This window comes from Empidonax traillii, unplaced genomic scaffold (genome assembly GCF_003031625.1).
Source record: "Empidonax traillii isolate 1590-97213 ecotype Southwest subspecies unplaced genomic scaffold, ASM303162v1 scaffold163:size1593379, whole genome shotgun sequence".
Taxonomy (NCBI): Eukaryota; Metazoa; Chordata; class Aves; order Passeriformes; family Tyrannidae; genus Empidonax; species Empidonax traillii.
Genome location: NW_020955356.1, coordinates 198876 through 222685, shown reverse-complemented (window position 1 = coordinate 222685; position 23810 = coordinate 198876). Strand labels below are relative to the sequence as shown.

Here is a 23810-nt window from a genome sequence, read left to right as displayed (position 1 = left end):
GTTTCTCTAGGAAATGTCCTCACTGTCCCCACCCCCGTGACACACAGCCCTAGTGCTTCGCTGCTTGGTGGGACGATGCCACCTCCTTGCTGTCCGAAAGGAGAGGAGGGGGCTTGTGTGTTACGTGTGGCTTGTGTATGGGGGGGGTTCCTCCTGCCTGCCCTGCCGGGCGGGGGCGCAGGGCAGGCAGCAAGGTGGGCCACGAGCAGCGCTTCCCCCTGTGTGCCCTTTACATGCCAAAATACACGAGGGACAAAATAAAAGTCGAAATACCCCCCTCTGTCTGTCTGTCTGTCTCCGCCTCGCTGAGGCGAAGCGCGGGCGGGGGGGCGGGGCCAGCGGGGGGCGGGGCCGCGCGCGCCGCCGGGCTATAAGAGCGGGCGCCGGGTTGGGCGCGCGCCGCCGCCGCTGACCTTCGCCTCTCCTCCGGTACCGGCCCCGCTCGCGCCCGCCGTCCCTCCCGCCATGGCGCCCAGGAAGTTCTTCGTGGGGGGCAACTGGAAGATGAACGGCGACAAGAAGAGCCTGGGCGAGCTCATCCACACGCTGAACGGCGCCAAGCTCTCCGCCGACACCGGTGAGGGCGCGGCCCGCACGTAGCGCACGTCCCGCACGGCCCGGCGGCACCGGGCCGGGCCCGGACGGGGGAGCGGCAAATGTCAGAGGGCGGCGGGGGCCTAAATATAACCCGCTGGCAGTGGCGCTAAATATACCCGCGAAACCGGATCCGGGATTCCGCGGGCCTGGCGGACACGTGCGGCCGAACCCCGGGGCGCCCCGGCTGCACCCCCGGCTCCCGCGGGCCCCGGCGGCTCCGCGCTCCCGCCCGGCCCGGCCCCCAGCCCGCTGCCACCGGCAGTCGCGGAGCACCGTGCTGCAGCCGCGCTGCCCCTGCCCCGCCGCCGAGCCCGGTCATAGCCCCAGGCGGAGCCCGGTGCGGCCCTCCCCGGTTCGGCCAGGTCAGACCCGTCCCGCAGGGTGGGATTCTCGACCGGTTTCTCAGTTGGGCTCTTTCCAAGGGACCCCTGTGACCTGGTCAGCGGCCTGGTATCGCCTGTCAGCCCGCTGAAAAGAGCTTTCCTCCCCTCTGTTGAGTCATCGGATAGCCACGATAGTCCTGCGGCACAGGGCCCCCCAAAGGTCAGCGAGGAGGGGCAGGCTGAGCCTTCCCGGGAGAGAGGGATGACCTCTTGGGGTCAGTGACTAGGTCCAGTTTCTGCCCTTTGCCTGTCTCAAGGGTAACCGTGTGCTTTGCCTTCCAGAGGTGGTTTGTGGAGCCCCTGCCATCTACCTTGACTTTGCCCGTCAGAAGCTTGATGCAAAGATTGCAGTCGCAGCACAGAACTGCTACAAGGTACCAAAGGGTGCTTTCACAGGAGAGATCAGGTGAGCCCTGGAGAAAGAGTAAAGTCAGGATGCCCCTGAGACCTGAATTTCCTCCAGAGGTGTGAGTCATGTCCTTTCTCTTCAGCCCAGCAATGATCAAAGATATTGGAGCTGCATGGGTGATCCTGGGCCACTCAGAGCGAAGGCATGTTTTTGGAGAGTCTGATGAGGTGAGTGACCTTGTGGAATGGTGAGATGGTCCTGCTTAGATGGGCCTGCAAAGACTGGAAGGGTGAGCACTTAAAACAGTACTACAGGAGTAGCTCTGGTTTATCGGTTGCCTTGTTTCTTTTCCGTTCCCAGTTGATTGGGCAGAAGGTGGCTCATGCTCTGGCTGAGGGCCTTGGAGTTATTGCCTGCATTGGAGAGAAGCTGGATGAGAGAGAAGCTGGCATAACAGAGAAGGTCGTTTTTGAACAGACCAAGGCTATTGCAGGTAAGAGAAAAAAATATGGGTGTTCTTTTTATCGGTTATCAGAAGAGCTGTGCTCTTCCCAGCATAGGGGTATTGTTCTCACCTATATCTTCTCCCTCCTCCCTAGATAATGTGAAGGACTGGAGTAAAGTGGTTCTTGCCTATGAGCCAGTTTGGGCTATTGGAACTGGTAAAACTGCAACTCCCCAACAGGTAGGAGCAGGGGAAAGGTGGCTGATTTGATGCCAACTGACCCTTCCCACTCAAGAAATCTTCCTGGGGATTCTTAGTGACAATTTTCTGAAGGTCCTTAGCGACTTAGAGAATTTTAGACTTAAGGATTGAGACATTATCTAACGTTTCCCTTCTCTTTGGAAGGGAATTGTGTGCAGAATGGCTCAGCCCTCAGTGGGACTCTTGTTTTCTATTGCAGGCTCAGGAAGTTCACGAGAAGCTGCGGGGGTGGCTGAAAAGCCACGTGTCTGATGCTGTTGCTCAGTCAACTAGGATTATCTATGGCGGTGAGTCTGAAGCCACTTTCCAGGGCAGGAAAGTGCTTAGTTTCTCTACCTGTTCCTGCCAGTTGTACATCATGCTCTGCTTCGTGAGGAAACTTGAGACTGTCAGAGCATGAAGAACCACCTATTAGCTTGTTTGTTAGCTTACTTGGGTAAATGGGAGACAGTCTTGCTGTCTGCAAGAGGTGGCTGGTACCTTGCAGGTCTTGCCTTTGTCCTGGCCCCATTTTTCTAGAGCTGGCTGCATCTGACCTTAAAATACTGCTCCCTCTTTAGGTTCGGTCACTGGTAGCAACTGTAAGGAGCTGGCCTCTCAGCATGATGTGGATGGCTTCCTTGTTGGTGGAGCTTCTCTCAAGCCAGAGTTTGTGGATATTATCAATGCCAAACACTGAAGCACCTGTGAGGAGCAGTCCCTTGTGGTTAAGAAATGGAAACAAGAAGGGACCTTTCATTGCACACGTCTCAGTACGGAGGCCTCCTCCAAGGCTTTCCCCCTCCACGGTTGTTGTTCTAGTTGTTCTGCTAACCACCCCCCACCATGTTGGAGTCCTGTTAGTGGGAGCCTGTCTCAGCAAAGTCTTGACAGCCTCCTCTCTGAATTGGCAGAATCCTCAGTTGCCTGTTGACCTGTTAAGAGCCCGCAGCCCACCTGGCCAGTATCTCCCCCTTTCCCTGCAGTACTGCAGTGGAGGGGACCACTGGTGCTGGGGGAAGGAACCACACAGTCTGCATCCTTCAGCTCCATCAGCAAGGAGCCTGTCAGCTTAGACCCTTGTGAGATGTCTTACCTCACCTGTGTCCCGTACTGAACAATAAAGGAAAAACTGAAAAAGCAAGGGTGTGTCCTGGATCTTATTTGGAAGCAGCTGGGGACAGGCAGCATAAAGAACCTGGTGCTTTTGGAGGTGGCTGGTTGCAGAGAGGGTAGTGTGGTTTTTGTGGGCTCTTCCTTGAGGGCCCACCATTGCCCCAGTAGGCACTGCACACATTCAGCCTGCATCTGGCTTGTCATGTAACAGCTCTTCTTTGGGCCTGTGATGATTTGACTCTATCTTTTCCATCAGTGTCTCTATTCCAGTAGTCACTGGAGCACCTGGCTGTCCCACTAGTGAGCCAGTCTTTCCAGGCAGGCTCCGTAATGTGCTCATCCCTGTGCTCTGCCTGTGAGCACTGGTAATTCGCTGCTCATTAAATGTGGAGTGAGCAGTTCCCTCCCTGTGCAGGGAAGGATTTTAGGCTGTGTGTTGAGGCTGTGCTTGCTGCCTGCTTTCAGCTGTGCTGGTGGGCGAGGACACAAGACTAGATGTTACTTCCCCGCTGCTGATTTTTTCCAGTAGTGCTAAGGGTGACGAAAAAGGAAGTGCCTCACAAGGAGGAGCTTAGCTATGAGGCGCTGTATCCTTGGGAGTGTAGGGGCAGTGTTCCAGCTGTAAGTGCCAGCATCACCTGAGGGATGAGAGGCAGGAGCTGAGGACCAAGGAGGAGAAAGCCTAATGCTGCATGGGCTTCTACCTAGCTGCTGCTGGGGGGTTCCTGCTGCCCAGCTGGAGCAGATGGGAAAGAAAAAGCCCTCAGCCCTTCAGAGGCATCTTCTTCCCAGTTGGAAGCAGAGCAGAGCCCTCTGCTGCCACAGCTTCTGGTGGAAGGACAGGCTAAAATGGCGCTGAAACTGGTGGGTGGCAGTGGGATAAGCACTGTTAGGAAGCCCTGGGTGGTGAGAGCAAGGTTATCCGAAATGGAAGGATGTCAGGTGGTCTAAGAAAGAAGAGCCTGACAGCATCAAGGAGGGAGGTGGCAGCTCCCAGCTCTGGGTGCTTGTGGAGTGATGTGGGGAGGAGGAGGTGGATAATTCAAAGGTGAAAAAAATCTGAAAGCTGTATTGTCTACAACCAGAGTGTGTGTTTCTGAGAGGCTGCTGGGCCATGGCTGCAGTCAGTGCCATGGGGTCAGCATGGCCAGAGCAGTGGTGATGCAGCAGGAATATGGAGGGGGCCTAAGGCTGCTGGGAGTGGGTAGAATCATTCACAGGGATTGGCTGCTGGCTGAAGCTACACTGTCAGTTCCTGCTCCTGTCCAGCCCTGCCCACAGCACAAGAGCCCAGGAGAGTGACCTACATAGAAAAAAACAGATGGGAGCTGAGCATTGATCTTGGCTGCTTTGAGGAGAACACAGAGGCACGAAAGCATTCATTTAATGAGGAATAAACTCAAGGAAAATCATTTCTGTATCAGCAGGAGTGCCAAATCTTGTTTTTCTTCTGTTTTGTCTGCTTTCTGGCAGGACTGCAGCTCTGTGGAGTGGAAATACTGCCAGATCCTCCCTGCAAAGTGTAGTGGTTGAATCTTAAACAGGTTGCTGTTGGGAAAAAATGCATTGTGCCAGATGTAACAATCCAAGAGAGGCTGTGGTGGCTCCGTGTCCTCAGCCCCAAACGATAGCCAGGCTGAGCTTGTATTTCCAGTAGGCACCACACACACATTGACAGGTCCTTGTGGGTCCCTTCCAAGTCAGAATATTCTGTGATTGTGAATACACATCAGTTAACCATATAACCATGGATGGCTGCACAGATTACACATCCAGCCACACAAGCACTCACACGCAGTGCCAGCAGCCTCATGCCACCCCCTGTTCTGGCTGAGTGGGATGGAAGTACACTCGTGTGCACCCATGTATATATTTGCATTTATATACGTATATACACACATGTACAGTGTGTCCATCCAGCAGCTGGGTTCAGGCAGTGCCCAGCAGCTGCCCCCCAATCCCAATCTCTCTAGTCTTCCTGGTCCCCAGCAGCCAACTCCCTGTGGTGCTCTGGCCACAGGTCCCTCACCCAGGGCACATTGTGAAAGGAGTTTAATGAGAAGATGGGACAGGCTGCACTAATCAGGTACAGGGCATGGCCAAACCATCACAAACCATTTACACAGGACTGCCCTTTTTATTCCTGTATCCCATACTTGTTTCCCCACAAGTCATCTGGATCACTCCCTTTCCTGCCTCTGGTTCCTGATGTAAACACTCCCTACTGAGTCCTGTGCAATCCCCAAATGCTCTTCCCCTGCATCCCATCCTGTGTCCCACACCCCTGAACCCAGTGACATCCCACTCCTAAAGGTGCTCTGGGAGTCAGGATCCCCTGGGACAGCCCTAGGAGGGGGTCAGACATGGCGTCCTTTTCTATGAGTCCTTAATTTGGGCTCTCATCTGCCATTGTGTCCCTGTGCTCCTCAAGATGGGCCTCTGGTGGGCTGCCGGCCACTGGGGATAGGCCTGGCAGGGTGCTGCTTGGGTTTCCCCTCTGCCATCATCATCCTGTGCTCCTGGTATGCAGGCCAGCTTTTAGCACATGACCTCCCTAAAGACCAGTATAGTTAGGTTTGGGATCCTTCTTTTCATACATATATAACCTAAATAAAATTTCTCTCTTTAAAGATTTGGCTTTCCTCCTGTAACTGGAGGATATTTAGGGCAGGAATCAAAGGCAGGAAAGGAAAGGTTCATATGCAGGTTAATTCTTCACTGTGAGAGTGGTGAGGCACTGGAATAGGTTGCTCAGAGGAGCTGTGGATGCCCAATCCGTGGAGGTCTTCAAGGCCAGGTTGGATGGGGCCCTCAGTAACCTGGTCTAATGGGTTCCATCCCTGCCCATGGCAAGGGGGGTTGGAACTACGTATCTTTAAGATTCCTTCCACCCCAAATCATTCTGCAATTCTACAATAATGAGCAGGGATTGAATTCAGATGGGCCAAATGTAGCACAGGAGAAGGGGTTGGCACCAGGGTGTCCAGTGGGACAACTGGATAATCCAGTGGGACACAGGTGGCAGCTTGCCATGCAGCCCTCAGCACAGAGGAGTGCTTTGCAGGAGGGGTGATGGCTGGCACACTTGTGTCTGACATCCAGCTCCACTTGGACCGGCTTATCTAACACTGACATTTCCCGGGGACTGCAGAGGAGCGAAGTCCACTGGAGGGAAAGGGAGCAGGACCTTGGACTTTGTATTGACTGCAAATCACTGGTGACCATCAGCTCTGAGTAACATTCCCAGCTGGTAAATATCTGGCTCTTGCAGGCACCGTTGGCTTTGGCTGGGCATGGGCAGCCTCATCCTTTCCCATCTCCACAGCCTGGAGCAGAGGGCTGGAGCAGTGGACCCCAAAAGCTCCTTCCTGGCATCCAGGCAGTCATGTCTGGGGAGGTTTCATGAAGACCTCGAGCTCAATTCTGCTCAACATGTTAATTAAACATTTACTGGAGGGAATGTCTTTCCTCAGGACATTCATCGCCTGAGTGATCACCACCCTTTGCAGCTCAGGCTGACTTTGAAGCTGGCTCCATTTTTTGGGCTGGGCTGCACACAGGATGGCCTCCAGCGGTCGCTTCCCACCAAAATAATCCTTCAGTTCTCTGGATACACTAACAACTGCAGATGTCGCACACATGGGAAGGTGGAGCGGGATGGCAAACTGCTTCTGATGACGGCGGGACGCGCTCTGAGCATTCCATGTGGAAGTGACTACGCAAAGGACACGGTGCCCCGGGACGCAGCGAGCCCGCCCCGGCGGCTCCGCGCCGCTCCCGGGAAGCCGTGCCCGCCTCCGGTTCCCATGGCAGCGGGAGCCGCGGCCCGCGCCGCCGGGCCTCGGGAAGCTGCCTCCGCGGGAAGAGGTCCTATCCTGGGAGGATGGAGGAGCACAGCCCTGAGGAGGAGGAGGAAGAGGGGGAGAAGGAGGACGACGAGGAGGAGAAAGAGAAAAAGGAGGGCGAGGAAGAGGAGAAGGAGGAAGAAGAGGTGAGGGGGTGGCCCTCAGCACCGCCTGGCTGTGCGTAGGCCAGCGATGGTGTTGTGCTCTCTTCTCCTCTCCCAGGTGCCGGCTCCCTGTCCTCTGACGGAGGAAGTCCTGAAGGAGGGCCTGTCTCTCCTCTGTAAGACGGGCAACGGGCTGTCCCACACCTACGTGAAGTTGGAAGCCAAAGGAAAGTGAGTGTGCGGCACCTGCCCCAGCAGAAGCTCCATGGCCGTCCGCAGCCATGGAGCAGCTGTGCCATAAACTGGTGACAGGCCATGCGGGGCAGGAGTGTTTCCAGGCACTGCCCTCCAGCCGCCTGGCTGCCAGTCTGTGCCTCAGCACAGCCTGTCCATCCTCAGCCCTGAGCTGGGCACAGCCTCCACCACAGCCACACACCAGTGGGACATCAGTGTCTCTCAGGATTGAGGGGAGCCTGCCCATTGCTCTGGACTGCGGTCTCCTAAGGGGAACCTGAACCGGGTGACCTTCCTACAGGCACTCTGAGAAAATCCATTAACATCTGTCCCATTCGCTGCCAACCTTTAAGGCATGCAGTTGTAAGTACAGTGCCACAATCGCCTCTGGATCAGCGCACCCAGATTACCTGGACCTAACTAATAGGCCTCACTAAGACTGTTTCTTTCAGCAGCCTCATACATATCTGAACCACCATTTTTCCCACTAGGAAAGTCCTTGCACACAGTTGCTGTCTAACAGACCCTTCCCCAAAACTTACCCTCTTTTCTGCTCTGGTTCTGCCTTCTCCTGACAGATACATTTCAATGGGAATAAGTACTCCCTCTGCCAGGAAAGCAGGTCGAATCTTACCATTTATCCTTGTTTACAGACTGTTTGGCCTCTCCCTATCACTTGCCTTTTTCTTCCTTCTCTCCAGCAAGTCTTTCTAGGATGGCAGGGAAATGCAAGAGGAGGTTGCCCTCCCTCCAGTAGTCGCAACGAGCAAGCCAAAAAGCTGGTGGGGTGGTGGGGAAATATGAGAGGTGTTTCATTAACATTCTCCCTCCCTCAGGAACTTGACAGACATCAGCCTGCTCAAAAGCTTCATTCACCTGCGGTATGTGGATTTGTCAGAGAACAAGCTGCAAGATTTGTCTCCACTAAGCGGCCTAACAGAGCTGCTTTGGCTGAAGGTGGATGGGAACCTGCTCACCAGTGCCTGCATGCAGGAGCTCTCCTATCTCCAGGTCATCAGCTTTGATCGCAACCGCATCAAGGATATGGAAGGCATCACTCACCCCCGCTTAGCCACCCTCAGCCTGAAAGGTGACACAGACCACCTCTCTTCACTGTTGTGGGGACACTCTTGGGGTTGGGATTAACTCTCTTGTTGTTTCTTCTTCCTCTGACACTCAGAAAATAAAATCCAGACAATGTTGGGCCTGAGTCAGGACCAGTTGTTCAGCCTGCAAGTCCTGGAGCTGCGAGGAAACAAACTAAAGAGCGTAGGAGGGCTCAGTCTTCCCAAGCTCAAGAAACTCTATCTGGTAAGGTATCAGTCAGCATGGGGAGTGGGACAGAGCCTGGCTGCAGAGCTTGGCACTTCCAGCCAGTGGGAGGAAGGGAGTTTAATCTTTTCAGCCTGACGGAGCAACAGATTTCAGAGAGCTAAAGAGACCAAATCACTTCTTTGGAGTAGCTCCACCTACTCTGTGGGCCCAGATAGCGCGAAGGAAGCAGCCACTAACCACAAACTGCAGAGGAGTCAGCAACGTTCGGTGTGTCAGGTTCTTCCCTCATGACCTCCTGCGGGAGAGCAGTTTTCCTTTCAGGTGGTATTAGGCAAACTCGTATTCCATGTGTCCTGGGACCACCAGAGATCACTGGGCAAAGCAACAGTTTTGTTCTGGGTAACACTGGGAGGTGCCTCTTTCTTCTCTCTGATGGGCCTAATCAAACACTGGTTTAAAACCAGCACAATGACATGATTCAGACCTTCAGCTGCCAAAAAGGAAAACTGATGGAACATCACAGTGAAACTTAGGTAGGAGAAGCAATTTCCTAATATCATAAACAATTGCTTCAGAGAACATTTACTACTAGAGAAGCAAGTGAAGGGAGTAAGCATGGTCTGTGTGTATGTATATGTATGGCTTATCTTTATGTATGGCCATGCATCAAACAGTGCTGCTACAGCTTGCAAAGACTAGATAGATAACCTGAGCCACTACTTCTTAAAAAGCAATTAAATATGATAAAGGCTTTGAAAACCTATGTGGTTTCTTTTCATCAAGACTTTCTGGCAGAAAACACTGAGGAGATTGCTTGCTGAGAGTGCCTGCAATTTTCTAGTGGAAAACTGTGGGTTTAGGTTCTCAAAGAATGGGTGAAGTGGATAAGTCACTAGATACAATACAGCATTTCAAAGCATACCTAGACACTTCAGTGAGTTATTGGAGGGAAGCAAACACAGCATCTGTATTTAAAGAAGGTTCCTGGTATGACTGAGGGGTTTCTGAGCTGCCCATATGAAGCAGGAAAATTGCATTGTTGTATTAAAACTAAAACAACTGACTCTCATGAATCTTTGGGTCTTGAATCTGTCTCCCAAGTCCACATGCTCATTACATCCTTTTGCAAGGAAATCTCTCCCAGCAATGGTTTTCTTTCTCTATAAAGATTTTTGTGTTACTTCAGCCTTGGGTAGGTGCAACTGATGCCTCAAAGACAGGGTTCAAGACAAAGGGTTCAGTTTAAAGAAACTGAACCACATTTGGTTAATGTATAATGTAGCTAGAGATGAAATTTAGTATGCAAAAAGTTATAGGTACTAACAGGAAGACTATAAGCTGGCTGTGTACCATGTGGCACTTGCAGCAGCTTGATGGTCACAATAGGACTGTGTTAGCTCCTGATCATGATGCAGCAGTGGTGGCAAAGGCTGACTAGAGGAAGGTGAAGTGTGCAGGAAGTGGGGAGGGAATCATGGGCAACATACTGTGGTAGCTTTCCATACAAAACAGTAGCATCATGTCTGTGTGAAGAACTGGAATGTAAGGTAAGGCGATGGTGTGTCAGACGGAATGTTATTTGGTTTAGGGTAAAAAAGAATAAAACAACCCCAAAAAGTGTCCATTCTGCATTGTCCTGCTGGTGCTTGCAAGGCCTGAGCTGCTAAACTATTCACACTGAAGTGATGAAGAAAGTGAGAGTGGTGGGAGGTCACTATTCTTTTTACAAACCAGTGGTCTGTGAGCTCCCCACTCACACCAGCTTCTAATTTCCTCTGAGGTACAATGTCCTAATCCTCCTTGACCGTTAAATCTGCTCCCGTGACCTTCACTAAATATCCAACTTTCCTCTTTTTGTCCAGACTCTCTCTTGTCCAGTTTCCATTAAAATGCTCCTTTTCTACAAAATGTCCTTTTCCTGAGCGACCCAGACCTAAAGTGTTCTCCTGTCCCACCAGTTCAGTCTGTGCCCCTTTATCAGCCTCAGGTATTGTCTACATCACTGCCTGGGTACCTATGAGGAACAGAGAGCACAACAGCTCCTCTCTCCGCGTTTCCCGCTCAGGTGTCTGCGTCCTTAGAGACTTAGAGACGGCTGCCCCGAGCCACATTAGCAAGTGAAGCCGTGCTCAACTCCAAACTGAGAACGCAGCAGTTACGAGGGATGCTCCAAACTTGGCCGCACAAGGCGGTGAGCAGCCTGACAGATCGTTGGTGCTCTCACTGCGGGGAGCCCACGCCTGGGCAGGAGACCTCTAGTGGCCTTTTCTAGCCGACATTGTGCTGAGAAACTATTTCCGATATTCAGAGCTTCGTATTTTCCCGCTTCGTTAACCCACATCACAGTAAAGTGAATGAAATTCAATGATGGGGAATTTTAACCTTCCTGATGTACGATTTTCAGATTTGTTTCAAGAAGGTGCGCCTAGGATGAATAACAACAATTATAACTGAAAAATCTTAAAATCAAACCAACCAGCAACCCCTACCCCCCTCCTCTCTCAGGAGCACACAGCCTGCTTTTGCTACCAGAGGAGTAGAAGAGACTTCTTTTCTTGGTAGTAGATTTCCCCCGCAAGAGAAGCATCTGACTGGAAGATGCCTAGACTACGTGGACGATGTGACTGAGAGGGTCTGGTTACTTACCCTTTAAATACATTCCTTTTAGGCTCAGGTCAGAGCTTTCCCCTCCACGCCTTTGCTCTCTGAGGCACATATTTGGCACTCCATGGAAGGGGGTGCTGTGTTGGCAATGAAATATTCACCTGGGGTGGTTTTGTCTCAGACACCAAGTGATGCTCCAGGAAACACTTTTGCAGCAAACTTTTGACCCTTGAATCTGAATACTTAGACGAATGACCACTTGGCCAAGGCCCTGAACAACCTCTAGCTTCAGAGAAGGCTGTGTTATGAGTAGTAGGAAGTCTGAAAGGTAGAAAGAGCTTTAAAGGCCAGAAATAACTGCTGTTCCCTCTCCTGTGTGTCCCCTTTTTCCTTCTCTCTTCCTGCCTCCCTGGTGCTCAGGCCCAGACCAACATTCGCAGCCTTGAAGGCCTCGAGGGGCTTGAGCAGCTGGAGATTCTGCACCTGCGTGACAACAAGCTGGAGAACCTGGATGGATTCTCCAGTAGCATGAAGTGCCTGCAATATCTCAATCTACGGTGGGTCTTCCCTGCTCTGTGTTGGGACCAGAGATCCTTTCATCAGCCTGTACTCCCATTTAGATCTTTAGGATTTTCTGGAAATTGAAGACCTGGTAGGCATGGGTTGATATTTACTGTTCTTAACTGGCATTCAGCACTCAGTTTTTTAGGCGTGTAACAGTCAGGACCTCTCCTGGGCTTCTCAGAAAATATCTGCTTCTCCAGTCACTCTCAAACTCCACCTCATGCTTTTTATTCCATGCCATAACTCCATTGGATCCCTCAAATCATGTTCTCTATGTCCAGTCTGCAAATGCCCTGTAGTTCCTGGCATTTACCATAAAGGGTGATGGAGATATCACATGATTCAGTGGACTGTCTGAGAACAGAGAAATCCAGAGGACATGTTCTGTTTGTCCCTCAGTCTGAGGAGCTGCAGGCAGATCTGGATCTTGGGTGACAGATCTGTGGTCTATGGTCCATCATGCCGCTAAGTTTTGTTTTGTCTATCTTGTCCACTTACTGTTCCAAAGGGATCTCACTACTTGCACGGGTCTCTTTCCCCTGCTCTCTTGTGTTTCCTTCAGGAACAATGGGATCAGTAGCTTTCAGGAGGTGGAAAAACTGCAGGTTCTTCCCGTACTGCAGGCACTGGTGCTGTTGGAAAATCCATGTGCTGATGAACCCAATTACCGGCTGGAGGTCCTTGCCCTGCTGCCACACCTGCAACGCCTTGACAAGGAAGTAGTTGAGCAAGATGAGAAGGAAGAGGCAATGAAAATCCGTCAGACAAGGCAGGAAGAAAAAGAAAAGGTGAGAACAAGATGGTTGGGGGAAGAAGAAGGAAGTAAAGAGAAAGAAAAAAGATCAAACATGCTGATGAAGCCTCACCACCCTCCAGATTATATGTGGAGAAGGGTGAGGAATGTCAGTTCCTAGTGCAGGAGAGCCTGAAAAAGAGACTGGACTTTGCAACCTGGTTCTGATGGCCAGCATGCAGCCCTGCCGTGATTCCCAACCCCACTAGCCAAAAAGGGTGATGAAAGAGGAAAAGAAGTCAGGCATGGAGTCATTAACTTCTCCCTCTTCCCTTCTTCAGGAAATGGAAGGAGCTCTCAAGGATGATGCATCTCTTCAGGAAATGGAATAATCTCAAGAAGATGGTGTGACTGAGTGACCTCTGTTTTTAACACCTGTTCCCAGAGGCTGTCAGGATGTGGAGATGCCTTTCCCCACATGTGCAGTTGGGAACGCGAGAGATGTAGTTGCCAGCTTCACCTCATTTTACCTCTGGAGAAAAGAGGAGGGCTACCCACCCTGGTCCTGGAAGCTGCCCTGAGGCACTGCAGTGTTTTTGCAGCCACTGCACTGGTATGTTCTATTCTCAGTAGGCCCGAGAGGGAAAATGGGAGAGTTACAGGTTCTGTGGTTCGATTTATGGCTCGCAAAAATCCTGCAAGATTTTCTGATTTGAATAAAAATAATTAATGAGCCTGGAGTGACTGGAATTGTTTATCCTGCACACCCACTCCTATTCCCTGGCTCCCTCACCCTAGTCTGTCTACGTCTATCCCTTGCTGCCTGCCTTTCTCTCCCTCTCCATCCCCTACGTGCTGTTTGCAAAGCTTTGCTAAATCCTGACTCATCGCAGCTCTGGGTCACATGCTGCTGTCCCGGCCCTATCAGGGGCGTCTCCATCCTGCTGCTGCCGCCGCCGCCGTTGGCTTAGAGGACACATCATCTCCCCTTGAGGTCCTGCATCCCTCCTCAGCTTCATCCTCTCTCCTTTCTACCAGCACTCTCTCAATCTCTCGTTCACCCCTGCCCTAGGAAGGTAAGTGTCTCCCCACGGCCAACACCCTCCTCATCACATGCATGTTTCTGCTCCCCACCTTGTGCCCTCCAAACCCCACACGCACTTTGGGGTCCCTGCGGAGAAGGACCACGGTGAGCGGCATTAACAACTAAACTCCCCTCACTTCCTCCCCCTGCTCCTCCCACCTATCTCTCCTCACCCACAACCTTCTCACTTTTCTTTCATATTTTAATTCCAGGTACTCCCTCCTTCCCTAGCCTCCCCACCCCCCTTCCCCCTCCAGGCAATTATCATTTCAGATGTGAACCTAGGGGATTGCAGGAGGGGGGCAACCAAAGGGGATAGGGGGTGCTCCCAAGGGCATTGTCGGGAGGTGCTGCGGGATGGAGCTTTCCCTGTGGGAGGGGGTGGTAGTGGGGAGGATGCGAAGCTCAGTCTGGGCACTGCTGGGAAAAGGATCCAGCCTCAGGGCAGACCAACCGCCCCCGTCTCCCGCTGTGTTGACACAACCACGGGCGCTCCGGGAGAGGGAGGGAGGAGAGGGGATGTTTTCCTCTTTGCACAACCCCACACCACACAGGGGAGGGGGGCAGCAGGGAGAGGAGGTGACAGTCAAGCGAGCAATAGCTGCATCAGCCACGACGCTGCAGCAGTGCGGGCTTCCTGGGAGCAGTGCCCAGCACGGGAGGATCGCAGCAGCACACGGGACTGGTGGCAGTGGCTTGGGGAGAAGGTCTTCACCGTGCTGGCCCGCCAGGTGGGGAGGGGGAATTGCTGCCAGCACCAGCTACAGCGAGATGCTGCCCTGATGACAGGCAGTGCCACGGAGCGGTGTCCACGGGAAGGCACTGCAGCAGGACCAGCCTCCCGGGATGTGCTGCCCAGCTCTTGTTCATGGGGGGATGCACAGGGATGCACCCTGGCTCCTCTCTCCCCCTGGCTGTGGTCTATGGCTTCCCAGCTATGGGCTCCATCCCAATCCCTTATCCTGGCTTATCCGCCTCTGACCTCCTTTCTGGACAGTGCAGCTGATGCCAGGGATTTCAGGGTGGTTCTTTGCACTGTTCAAAGCAGGGCAAGCTCAGGGGGACACGGGGCAGCAACAGAAGTGGAGTAAAAGGTTTAAAGGACTAGAGGGAAAAGAGATCATGTGAGTGATGGGGTGGGGCAAGCAAGGCTGGATTTGGCTTGTCATTTGGCTTTCTCGGAGCTGGCTCCAACAGGAGCAGGTGGATGTGGCCAGAGGGATGTGACCATGGACAACGTGACCACATAAGCAGAAAGGCACTGCATCTGGCACGGGTCTTGCTGTCAAAGCTCACTTTAAATGGGTTACTGTCCCTCTTTACCCCATGGAGGCTGTTGAGGCATGGCCAGGACACTCCTGCAAATGAAGCTCGCAGCTGCACAGGCATGGCTCTGGAGGAAGTTCCTGTGGCGTGTGCCAGATGGCGTGAGGAGCACTGCCAAAGCATCTGATGGGGGATCCCAGCCCAGATGGACATGGTGAAGGGCCCTGTGCAGGCTCCAGGGAACCCTGGAGTCGCTGACTGAAACTCCCACATACGGGAAGCTCTGGCTGAAACTTCAGAGCAGCAGCACGATTTCCTCACACCCCCGTGATTTCCACCCACCCAGGGCAGTGGGGTCGAGTGCTGACCCTGGCTTCCCACCTCTTAGCTCCCCCTAGGGCTATGATGTGCTTTTACCCCACCCTGCACTGAGCCCCTGCTCTGGCTGTGCCTCTGCTCCCACACACCACGGAGAGGTCCTGCCTGGGGCCCCGTGGTCACTCCAGCATCTGCAAGCCCTGCTTGGGGGTTCAGTGAATCATCTGTGGGAGCCGGTGGGGGGGAAACCTGGCAGGGCTGGGAGCGTGGGGGAACATGCACCTCGCTGCAGCACCCTGGCATTGCACAGCCCCACAGCCGGGAGAACGAGAAGGTGGAATGGTGGGAATGAGATGGTTTGCACCCCCTAGGGAGCAAACTGCAGCAAGAGAACCTCTTTCAAACAGCCATCATCACCCACCAGCTTGTTTTCTACTTCAGGTTTAACCAGATGCCCCAAAACACCAGGCTCCTTCCTCTCTTCATCCAACAGAGATACCTCCCAGTCTCATCTACTTCCCTGTCTCAGGAACAGAGTGAAAGTTTGGCATCTGGGCCAGGTCCCCCCTCCTTCAGAGCCCTCTATATGATGTCTGAGGCACCATGGCCTTCAGCAGGATATCTCCCCGGGCTGCTGGCCTCCATGCTCCCACTGCCTCAGCACAGCCTGACCCAGCAGCTCATGGGGGAGACAGGAAGGCTGAGCTGGGTGCTCAGCAGGGGCGATGTGGATGGGGGTCTGTGAGAGCCAGGCTGGGGCAGCTCCCCTGCTATGGGCTGGAGAGGGGCTGAGGGTCCCCACAGGATGGCTGCCCCCCTGCCCTGCCCATCGCTCTTGACTGGCTCACTGCACAGCCGCTTGCTGCCTGGCCCAGGCAAGCACTGTCCTCGCCTCCCGGCAAGGGGACAGGAGATGCCAGGAGCTGGTGCCCTGTCCTTGACGCCAGAGCCAGGGGCACCTCCCCGCTGCGCCAGCTGATCCCTCCCTCTCTGCTGTCCGTGGATGTTGTGGCACCCTCCCCAACCCTGGGATCATATCAGCCACCCTGCCGTGACGCAGGGAGAGAGGGAGAGAGTACTCCCAGTTTGTCATCTGCAGCAAAGGCACAGAGTAAATTCAAATAGATACACTGTTCCTAGACAAAACAGATTGTGGGTAGATTCCCAAAAGTCTGGGTGAATTTCTACATTTCCTGGGGCCAATAGTTTTAGCCCAAACTCATAAGGTCACGTTTCCTTCAGCTCCCCTCTCTCTGTCAATGCCTAGACACAGAAGGGTAAGTACCACATCCTGGGGCCTCTCAGGGCTGAATGTGTCCTGTTGTCTCCTCTCCACAGACTCACTATGGCAGTCGAGAGGATCCATGCCCGGGAGATCCTGGACTCCCGTGGCAACCCCACCGTGGAGGTGGACCTGTACACACACAAAGGTATGTGGGGGAGGACAAGAGATGGAGGGAAAGCCCTGCCCACCCTTGCAGAGCCGGAGCTGTGCAGTAGCCTGGCACGCTCCGCTGAGAGCACGGAGGGTCTTCACCAGTGAACCCCCAGCAGACAATAAGCCAGGGGAAGAGGCAAAGACCAAAACTCTGCTTGTGGCTCTGCATGTGCTTGTGCTCAGCAACTCTGCACTCGTGCTGGGAAAATCATGACAAGACAGATGGGACTTGACTGCTGTGTATGTGACTTTAGCCATGCACCTGCTGGTAGCAGGATGGAAGGTTTTTTTACATAAATATATGCACCTTCTTGTCACACCCCTGTGATGCCCTGCTGCAACTATGCTTTTAGTCCTGGGGTGCAGTACGAGTTTGGTAACACATCCATCGCCATGCTCATGGCAGGGGTAAAGGTATTTGACCCTGAGATCTCTGTGCAGGCATGTCCATGCACATGTGTCTCAACTGGAAGATCTGCATCGATGCTGGGCCCAAAATTGTGTGAACTGAATGGTGAGGAGCAGGCAAAAAACTATTCTCTTCCTTCTTTAGTGAGGCAGAAACCCAATCCCAGTGTGAGGGGGAGGAAGTTGCTGGTGGCTGTGGTTCAGGCTGCCTCTGGAATCAGAAGCAGGGCTGAGGAACCAGACCTCCACCCATCATCCACAGTACTGGGATCAGTGTGGACCTCTGGGTACCTGAGATCCAGGTTCCTTAGTCTGGAAACCCTTGGTTGCATTTATTTCTGCCACCAAGGTGTTACACTTCTGAGAAGAACAGCCAGGAGCAGCCAGCCAGCAGGGCCATCCATTTTCACAAGAAGTTGCTACCTCTTTTTCCATGAAAGCAGGGCAGAAGCAGGTGCATGAGGGTTTTTCCTCTTCACCCTCTGCTCGTCTCACGCTCCTGTTTTCCTGTTTCCCAGGCATGTTTCGAGCGGCAGTCCCCAGCGGCGCATCCACTGGTATCTACGAAGCACTGGAGCTGAGAGACAATGACAAGTCACGTTTCCTTGGAAAAGGTGGGGAGATGCTTGCTCTACACCCCGTCCTTGGGGCTGCCCATATGTGGGGCTCTGCAGGAGGGTCCTGCTCATCCGCTGGCGTGATGCGGATGTGTCCCGCTGCCCTCAGAGAGACCACAGAGGCACAGACCTAGCATAAAGTGAAAGATCAGGCCTCGACCTTCCCTCGCTGTCTCCCTTTCTCAGTCTCTCTATTGGTCCTCTCCCTTCCTCTTTCCACTCTCCTCTTTGCCTCACCCTGTCTCTCTCTCTCTCTCTCTCTTTCTCCTTCTTTCTGTCTCTTCCCTTCTTTAGGGGTCCTGCAGGCCGTGGATCATATCAACAGCACTGTCGCCCCAGCTCTCGTGGGCTCTGTAAGGATTTCTCTTTGTTCTCCCTTGTCCAACGCTTACTCTGGTCCGTCTCCGTCCCCCGATCTCTGTCTCTGCCTCTCTTCATTTCACTGGGTTAACAGACATAGTGATGCTCTCTGTGCACCTTGGGCACACCCTTCCTGCCCTCCATGCCTGTATGTGTCCACAGCAATCTTTTCTCTGGGAGGAAAGGATTTAACGCTGCCTGGTCCACCGCAGCATCTGTACAGCCTAACTAGTCCCCTCGGTGCTCCCTGTAGAGCTCACTCCCTCTTGCAGCCCTGCTCCTCCTCAAGCACTGAATCTCATCCACATGTCTGTGGCCTCATGATGGTGTGATGAGAAATAGCTGTACTGTGCAAGCTCTGGCACAGCCTTGCAGAGCAAGTGGTGTCACATCTGCAGCCTGTTTACACCTGAAGACCTGGAGCCTGCTGTGAGGAGTGCTGAGCTCAAGCCACATACTACATACCATGTAGCCCATGGCAGGGTCTGGCTGAGAGCCCAGCTCCCTCCACTCATGAAAAACACCCAGTCTGGTGGAGGGCTGCCCATGCTGGGTCTAATCCTGCTCTCCACCTCACTCCTGGGGATGGCTCCATCCAGTCTGTATTTGTTTGCTTGAGGTTGAGCATGTGCTGTTGTTCTGCCTAGCTTCTGTGTAGCCACAGCACCACAAAGCTCCCTGGAATCTGCCAAAAGGCTGGGTAAATCCTTGAGGGAGTCCTGTGTCCCCAGCAATGCGTGGCCTTGCCTGGGCTGTAGCTGACCCCCTCTCCAGCGTGGGTACATCTACACTGCACTGCAGCAACATCATCATGGTTACCTAACCTGACTATATACCAAGGCACCAGTTTCCAGAGCTTTGTGTTTATGTTCCCTCACAAGCTGAAAAGATCCCTGTACCCCCAGCTTCTCCATCAGCGCCTTGTTTCCTGCACACCAGAGCCAACAGCTCTTCCAGTCCTCCCCTTCTCAAGAGCTGTTTCTTTCTTGCAGGGCCTCTCTGTCGTGGATCAAGAGAAGATAGACAATCTGATGCTTGAGATGGATGGCACAGAGAACAAATGTAATTCATTCCTCTTTTCTTAGCCTGTGAAGTACAGACCATGGGAGGCTGCCGGGCTGGAGAGGGGGGTACTGTCAGAGCTGTGGTGAGCCCAGGTCTGGGCTGCCAAGGGCACCCACTGGGCAAGAGGTTGCTGCCTGAGAAGCCTTAACTCCTCCTCGGTTTTGCCCACAGCCAAGTTTGGCGCCAATGCTATCCTCGGAGTTTCTCTGGCTGTGTGCAAGGCAGGAGCTGCAGAGAAGGATGTCCCCCTGTACCGGCACATTGCTGACCTGGCCGGCAACTCCGACCTCATCCTTCCTGTGCCAGTAAGACTCCTCTGTCCTTGACATCCACCTTCAGAAGCTCCAAAAGAGTGGTGTTTCCAAAACAAATTTCAAAGGATGTTTTGGGAGGTAGATAAGGAAGGGATACAGGTCTGAAACATCAGCTGAGTACACTGCACTTGTCGGGGAAGCAAACCGAGGCCCGAGGTCTGTCAGGTTTCAATTGGAAAAAAGGAGCCTGAGGAGGATATGGCTGAAGTTGTGGTGGGGGGTTGACTGAAGGTCTAACTCGTAGCACATGAACCAGAGGGCATCATGTGAACCCTCTGGGGCACAGTTACAACATGGGCATATGAGTCTTCATGCCAGGGGAAGGTGCCTTGTGAAACTCATTCATAAAGGGTGTTGTGGGTGCCAACATTTTCTGAGGGTAAAGGAGAAAGGTCCTGGAAGAAAGATCGAAGTAACATTGCAGATAAACAAACACAGGTAAACACACATAGCTCAGGAGATTTCTGAGAGGGAAATAGGTGGGAAAGTCCTTTCCAACCATCTGCCTTGAGCCACTACTGGAAGGAAGACCCTGTGCTTATGTGCCTTTGATCTGATGTGTTGTAGCTGCTGTGTTATGTTACCCCATGGGATGTGGCATGAATGGGTGTGGTGATTCATCTGAGAGCCTCCTCTAGGTGGTTTCCAAACCGGTTCCTTCAGCTCTGCCACTCTTGTGGACTCTTCCAGGCTTTCAACGTGATCAATGGAGGTTCCCATGCAGGCAACAAACTGGCCATGCAGGAGTTCATGATCCTGCCTGTGGGAGCTGAAAGCTTCCGTGATGCCATGCGTATCGGGGCTGAGGTCTATCACAACCTCAAGAGCGTCATCAAGGAGAAGTATGGCAAAGATGCTACCAACGTGGGTGATGAGGGAGGCTTTGCCCCCAACATCCTGGAAAATAGTGAAGGTGAGAACCATACAGAGATGGGGTACACTTACCTGCGGTGCTGCGGGTTCCTATACCCAGCTCACAGCATTCCCCAAAGACTGGTTCAAAAGATGATGCCTCAGTGTCACTGGCCTTCTGTGTTAGGGAGCAGTTTCTAAGCTCCTTCTAAGGAGAAGGCTCCTTAGAGGGAGCCTTGATCTATTACAGCCCTTCCATACAAATTTTTCATTCATGTGCACACTTTTGCAAGGCCTTCCCCAAACTTGTCCTTGAGCTTGTATTTTAATTCCTCCTGGTCCACTTGGACATGGCCTCCACAGCTCCTTGGCATGTTTTTGTTGCACTCTGAGCTCCATTCTGCTTCTCCACCACACCCCCAGACTCTCAGTGGCTTTAGGAACTCTCTGAGGGGAGATTCCCAAAAAAGGCAGATTTCTTTGCATGGATTGATTCTCCTTACTGCACTCCTCCTCCTTTCAGCTCTGGAGCTCCTCAAGGAAGCGATCGACAAGGCAGGCTACACAGACAAGATTGTCATTGGTATGGATGTGGCAGCCTCCGAGTTCTACCGTGATGGCAAATATGACCTGGACTTCAAGTCCCCAGATGACCCAAGCCGCTACATTTCTGGAGATGAGCTGGGTGACCTCTACCAAAGCTTTGTACGCGATTATCCAGGTGAGCCGCTGTGCTTGGCAGTAGGAAAGCAGCACTGGTGCTGCACACTTAACCAGCACAAACCCTCTGTGTTTTGGGGGTGAGAAGGGAGGCAGCTTTGACTCACGTCTCTTCTGTTGTTCTTTCAGTGGTCTCCATCGAGGATCCCTTTGACCAAGATGACTGGGAGGCCTGGACTAAGTTCACTGCCAATGTGGGGATTCAGATAGTGGGAGATGACCTGACAGTGACAAATCCCAAGCGCATCGAGCGAGCTGTTGAGGAGAAAGCCTGCAACTGCCTCCTGCTCAAAGTCAACCAGATTGGATCTGTCACAGAGGCCATCCAAGCGTAAGTCCAGCCCCTTGCCCTTGTTGTCCTGTGAAAGGACTGGTGATGAACCACAGCAGGGTGTCATGCTATCCACCGGGTGAATAGACTTTTGTCTCTGCCAGAGTGTAGGATGCTGAGAGTGGGAGGAGAGGGTGCCTGGATCACACCCTGTGTGGGTGGTGGTTATAGGAGTGGAAGCTACTGACTGCATTTGTTGCTCCTTGCAGCTGCAAGTTGGCCCAGGAGAATGGCTGGGGTGTGATGGTGAGCCACCGATCTGGGGAGACTGAAGACACCTTCATTGCTGATCTGGTTGTAGGACTGTGCACCGGCCAGGTAGGTGAAACCTAGGCCATGCACAGGCCTGAAGGAAAGTGAAGGGATGTGAAGACAGAATCTCCTGCCATGCCATGGGAAACTGGTACAAGTCATAACAGTGTCTTACAGTGTTTGTTTTGGGGAATGCTTTACAGATAAAGACGGGTGCTCCCTGCAGATCTGAACGCCTGGCTAAATACAACCAGCTCATGAGGTAAGGGGCTCCAGGGATGGGGACACAGAAGAAAGAATGGGAGAATCACAAATTGGGGTGGGAGAAGCTAAAAACCCAAGGCTAGATGGGGCCTGTGGATAAAATGTTACGAAGACAAGGCACAGAGATGATAGTGGGATCTCAGGGAATCCTATGGAGTGGACTCCTTTCCTCCTCCTTCGTGTGAGGGTGCAACTCTCCAGGTGCAGTAGTTGGCAGGAGCTGAGCTCCTCCGGCCCACATCAGCTTTCTGGTGATGCACCACCCCCCCAAGCACCCTGGTACCTCCATGCTCCCTCACCACAAAGGCCTGACGTGTGATATCTCTCTCTCCTGCAGGATTGAGGAAGAGCTTGGTGATGAAGCACGCTTCGCCGGACACAACTTTCGCAATCCAAGTGTTCTTTGAACATTGTCCCCAGGGCACAGCCACCCTGCTGCTCTTTCCCACCTCACAGACTCTGAACCCCCCTTTCCTCCACTGCTCCTGTTTTTGCTCTCTCTCCTCACTCTGTCACCCGGTTCCCTTTCACCTCAAAGCCCCTCAAGTTCAGGTGTCCCCAGCTAGATGTACCCAGGTGAAGGATGAGAGGAAGGCCTACACCCTGTCCCTTGCTTTGGGGTCATAAGCATTTCTGGATCTAGGCATTGTGTGTCTTGTTTTTCGTGCAGGGCCGTGTCTGAGCCACTCTGTTGACATGTTAGACTATGGGAGCATGCTGGCCAGTGTGTTTCCCTCGTATGCCAAAGCATGTGCAGTGAACATCTGTGTGTCGGCTGGCGTGTCTGGGCACGTGTCGCACCTGTAGCTGTGTCTGGACGAGTGTTGCCAGTGGCTCGCTCTCGTTGTGCATGTGTGTAGGTGTGTGTACGTGTACTGGCCTACGGCGTCCCTGTGCCCCAGGCGTGTGTCTGCACCGAGCCCTGGTGGGACCCGAGTGTCCCTTGCCTCCACCCCGAGTGCCGTGCTGTGTTGGGCTGTGCTTGCCGGCAGCTTGAAGTTGCAGTTGAAGTGCACTGCTGTCCCACACCGGGTGTGCGTGTGCGTGTGTGCTGTCAGTCTCTGGGTCAGCACATGGTACTGCGGGGCGATGTATTAAAACACATTCCGTAAACAAACCCGTGCTCTCATTTGCTTCTTGTGACCTTTTTCTCTCTGTTCCCTTCCCTCTTGCCCTCCTTCACCCTCTCTTCTGCCCATGATGTCTGCTTCACCTTCTGGACAGCCCGTGCTCAGCTGAGCAACAGACAAACTACAGATCCCTAACCTCAATTAAAATGTATTTCACACCTGAATTGTCTGACTTGGCCTGATGTTTCTCTCTAGACACCAGTGTTTGGGAAATGGGGATATTCTCTCATCGGAGCAGGAGAGGCTCACACAGAAAGGTAAACAAAACAAGCAGAGAGGACTGGCAAGACAAAGAAAAGGCCCAGGTACCCTCACCTTCTTTCACAGCCTTGTCCCAAAGCCAGACTGCTCTGTTGGCCACCAGCTGGGAAATACCAAGGAGAAGGCATGTGGGATGGTGGGAATTGCCCCTGTCATCTCCACCAAAGCTTGTAGTATGAAGATCTGCTGTGCAGGGATTCTACCCTCAGATTAGCTCAGTTGGTTAGATCATGGTGCTAATAACACCAAGGTTGTGGGTTTCATCTCTGTATGGGCCATTCACTTAAGAACTGGACTCACTGATCCTTGTGGATCCTTCCAACTCAGAATATTCTGTGAAATAATCAAGCCCTTCACTTACATAAAGACCTTAGGGTGGGCCCCCAGCTAGTTGTCCACTGGACTCAAGTGATTGTAAACTGGAACTGCAAATCTCTGGGAGAGAAAAAAGCTGTTCCTCCTACCTGCAGAGGGACTTGCAGAGCAGTGATTCAAGGGGTAGGTGGGATGTCAGTCTCTCACAGTTCCATCTCGTTTCACAGGGACAACTCAGCAATACGCCTGTGCTCTAACCAGTGCCCCAGCAGGCTGAGTGCCAGCCCCAGCACTTGCTCAACAAACAGCTTTATTCTGGATAGAGT

At 52.9% G+C, this 23810-nt stretch overlaps 4 protein-coding genes across 4 annotated transcripts in view; all 4 read left to right on the top strand.

Annotated features, from left to right (window-relative positions):
- Window positions 1-53, top strand: part of USP5 (ubiquitin specific peptidase 5) — a 14145-nt gene extending 14092 nt beyond the window's left edge. Inside the window, exon 21 of the mRNA XM_027885294.1 lies at window positions 48-53. Coding sequence (XP_027741095.1) covers window positions 48-53 — 6 coding nt within the window. The remainder of the gene's footprint in view (window positions 1-47) is intronic.
- Window positions 54-379: 326 nt separating this feature from the next.
- On the top strand, window positions 380-3158 carry TPI1 (triosephosphate isomerase 1). The gene is made up of 7 exons (XM_027885244.1): window positions 380-577; window positions 1263-1386; window positions 1472-1556; window positions 1690-1822; window positions 1929-2014; window positions 2235-2322; window positions 2596-3158. The coding sequence occupies exons 1-7, from the start codon at window positions 466-468 to the stop codon at window positions 2712-2714; spliced, it is 747 nt and encodes a 248-aa protein (XP_027741045.1). The 5' UTR covers window positions 380-465; the 3' UTR covers window positions 2715-3158.
- A 3855-nt stretch (window positions 3159-7013) lies between these two features.
- LRRC23 (leucine rich repeat containing 23) lies at window positions 7014-13229 on the top strand. Its single transcript, XM_027885273.1, has 7 exons — window positions 7014-7121; window positions 7198-7310; window positions 8150-8403; window positions 8494-8624; window positions 11613-11749; window positions 12319-12544; window positions 12831-13229. Exons 1-7 carry the CDS (start codon window positions 7014-7016, stop codon window positions 12879-12881), a joined length of 1020 nt encoding a protein of 339 aa, XP_027741074.1. The 3' UTR covers window positions 12882-13229.
- Window positions 13230-13387: 158 nt separating this feature from the next.
- On the top strand, window positions 13388-23072 carry ENO2 (enolase 2). The gene is made up of 12 exons (XM_027885243.1): window positions 13388-13565; window positions 16496-16587; window positions 17522-17617; window positions 17915-17973; window positions 18973-19042; window positions 19217-19350; window positions 20050-20272; window positions 20735-20932; window positions 21061-21262; window positions 21472-21580; window positions 21718-21776; window positions 22116-23072. Exons 2-12 carry the CDS (start codon window positions 16503-16505, stop codon window positions 22183-22185), a joined length of 1305 nt encoding a protein of 434 aa, XP_027741044.1. The 5' UTR covers window positions 13388-13565; window positions 16496-16502; the 3' UTR covers window positions 22186-23072.
- The last annotated feature ends 738 nt before the right edge of the window (window positions 23073-23810 follow it).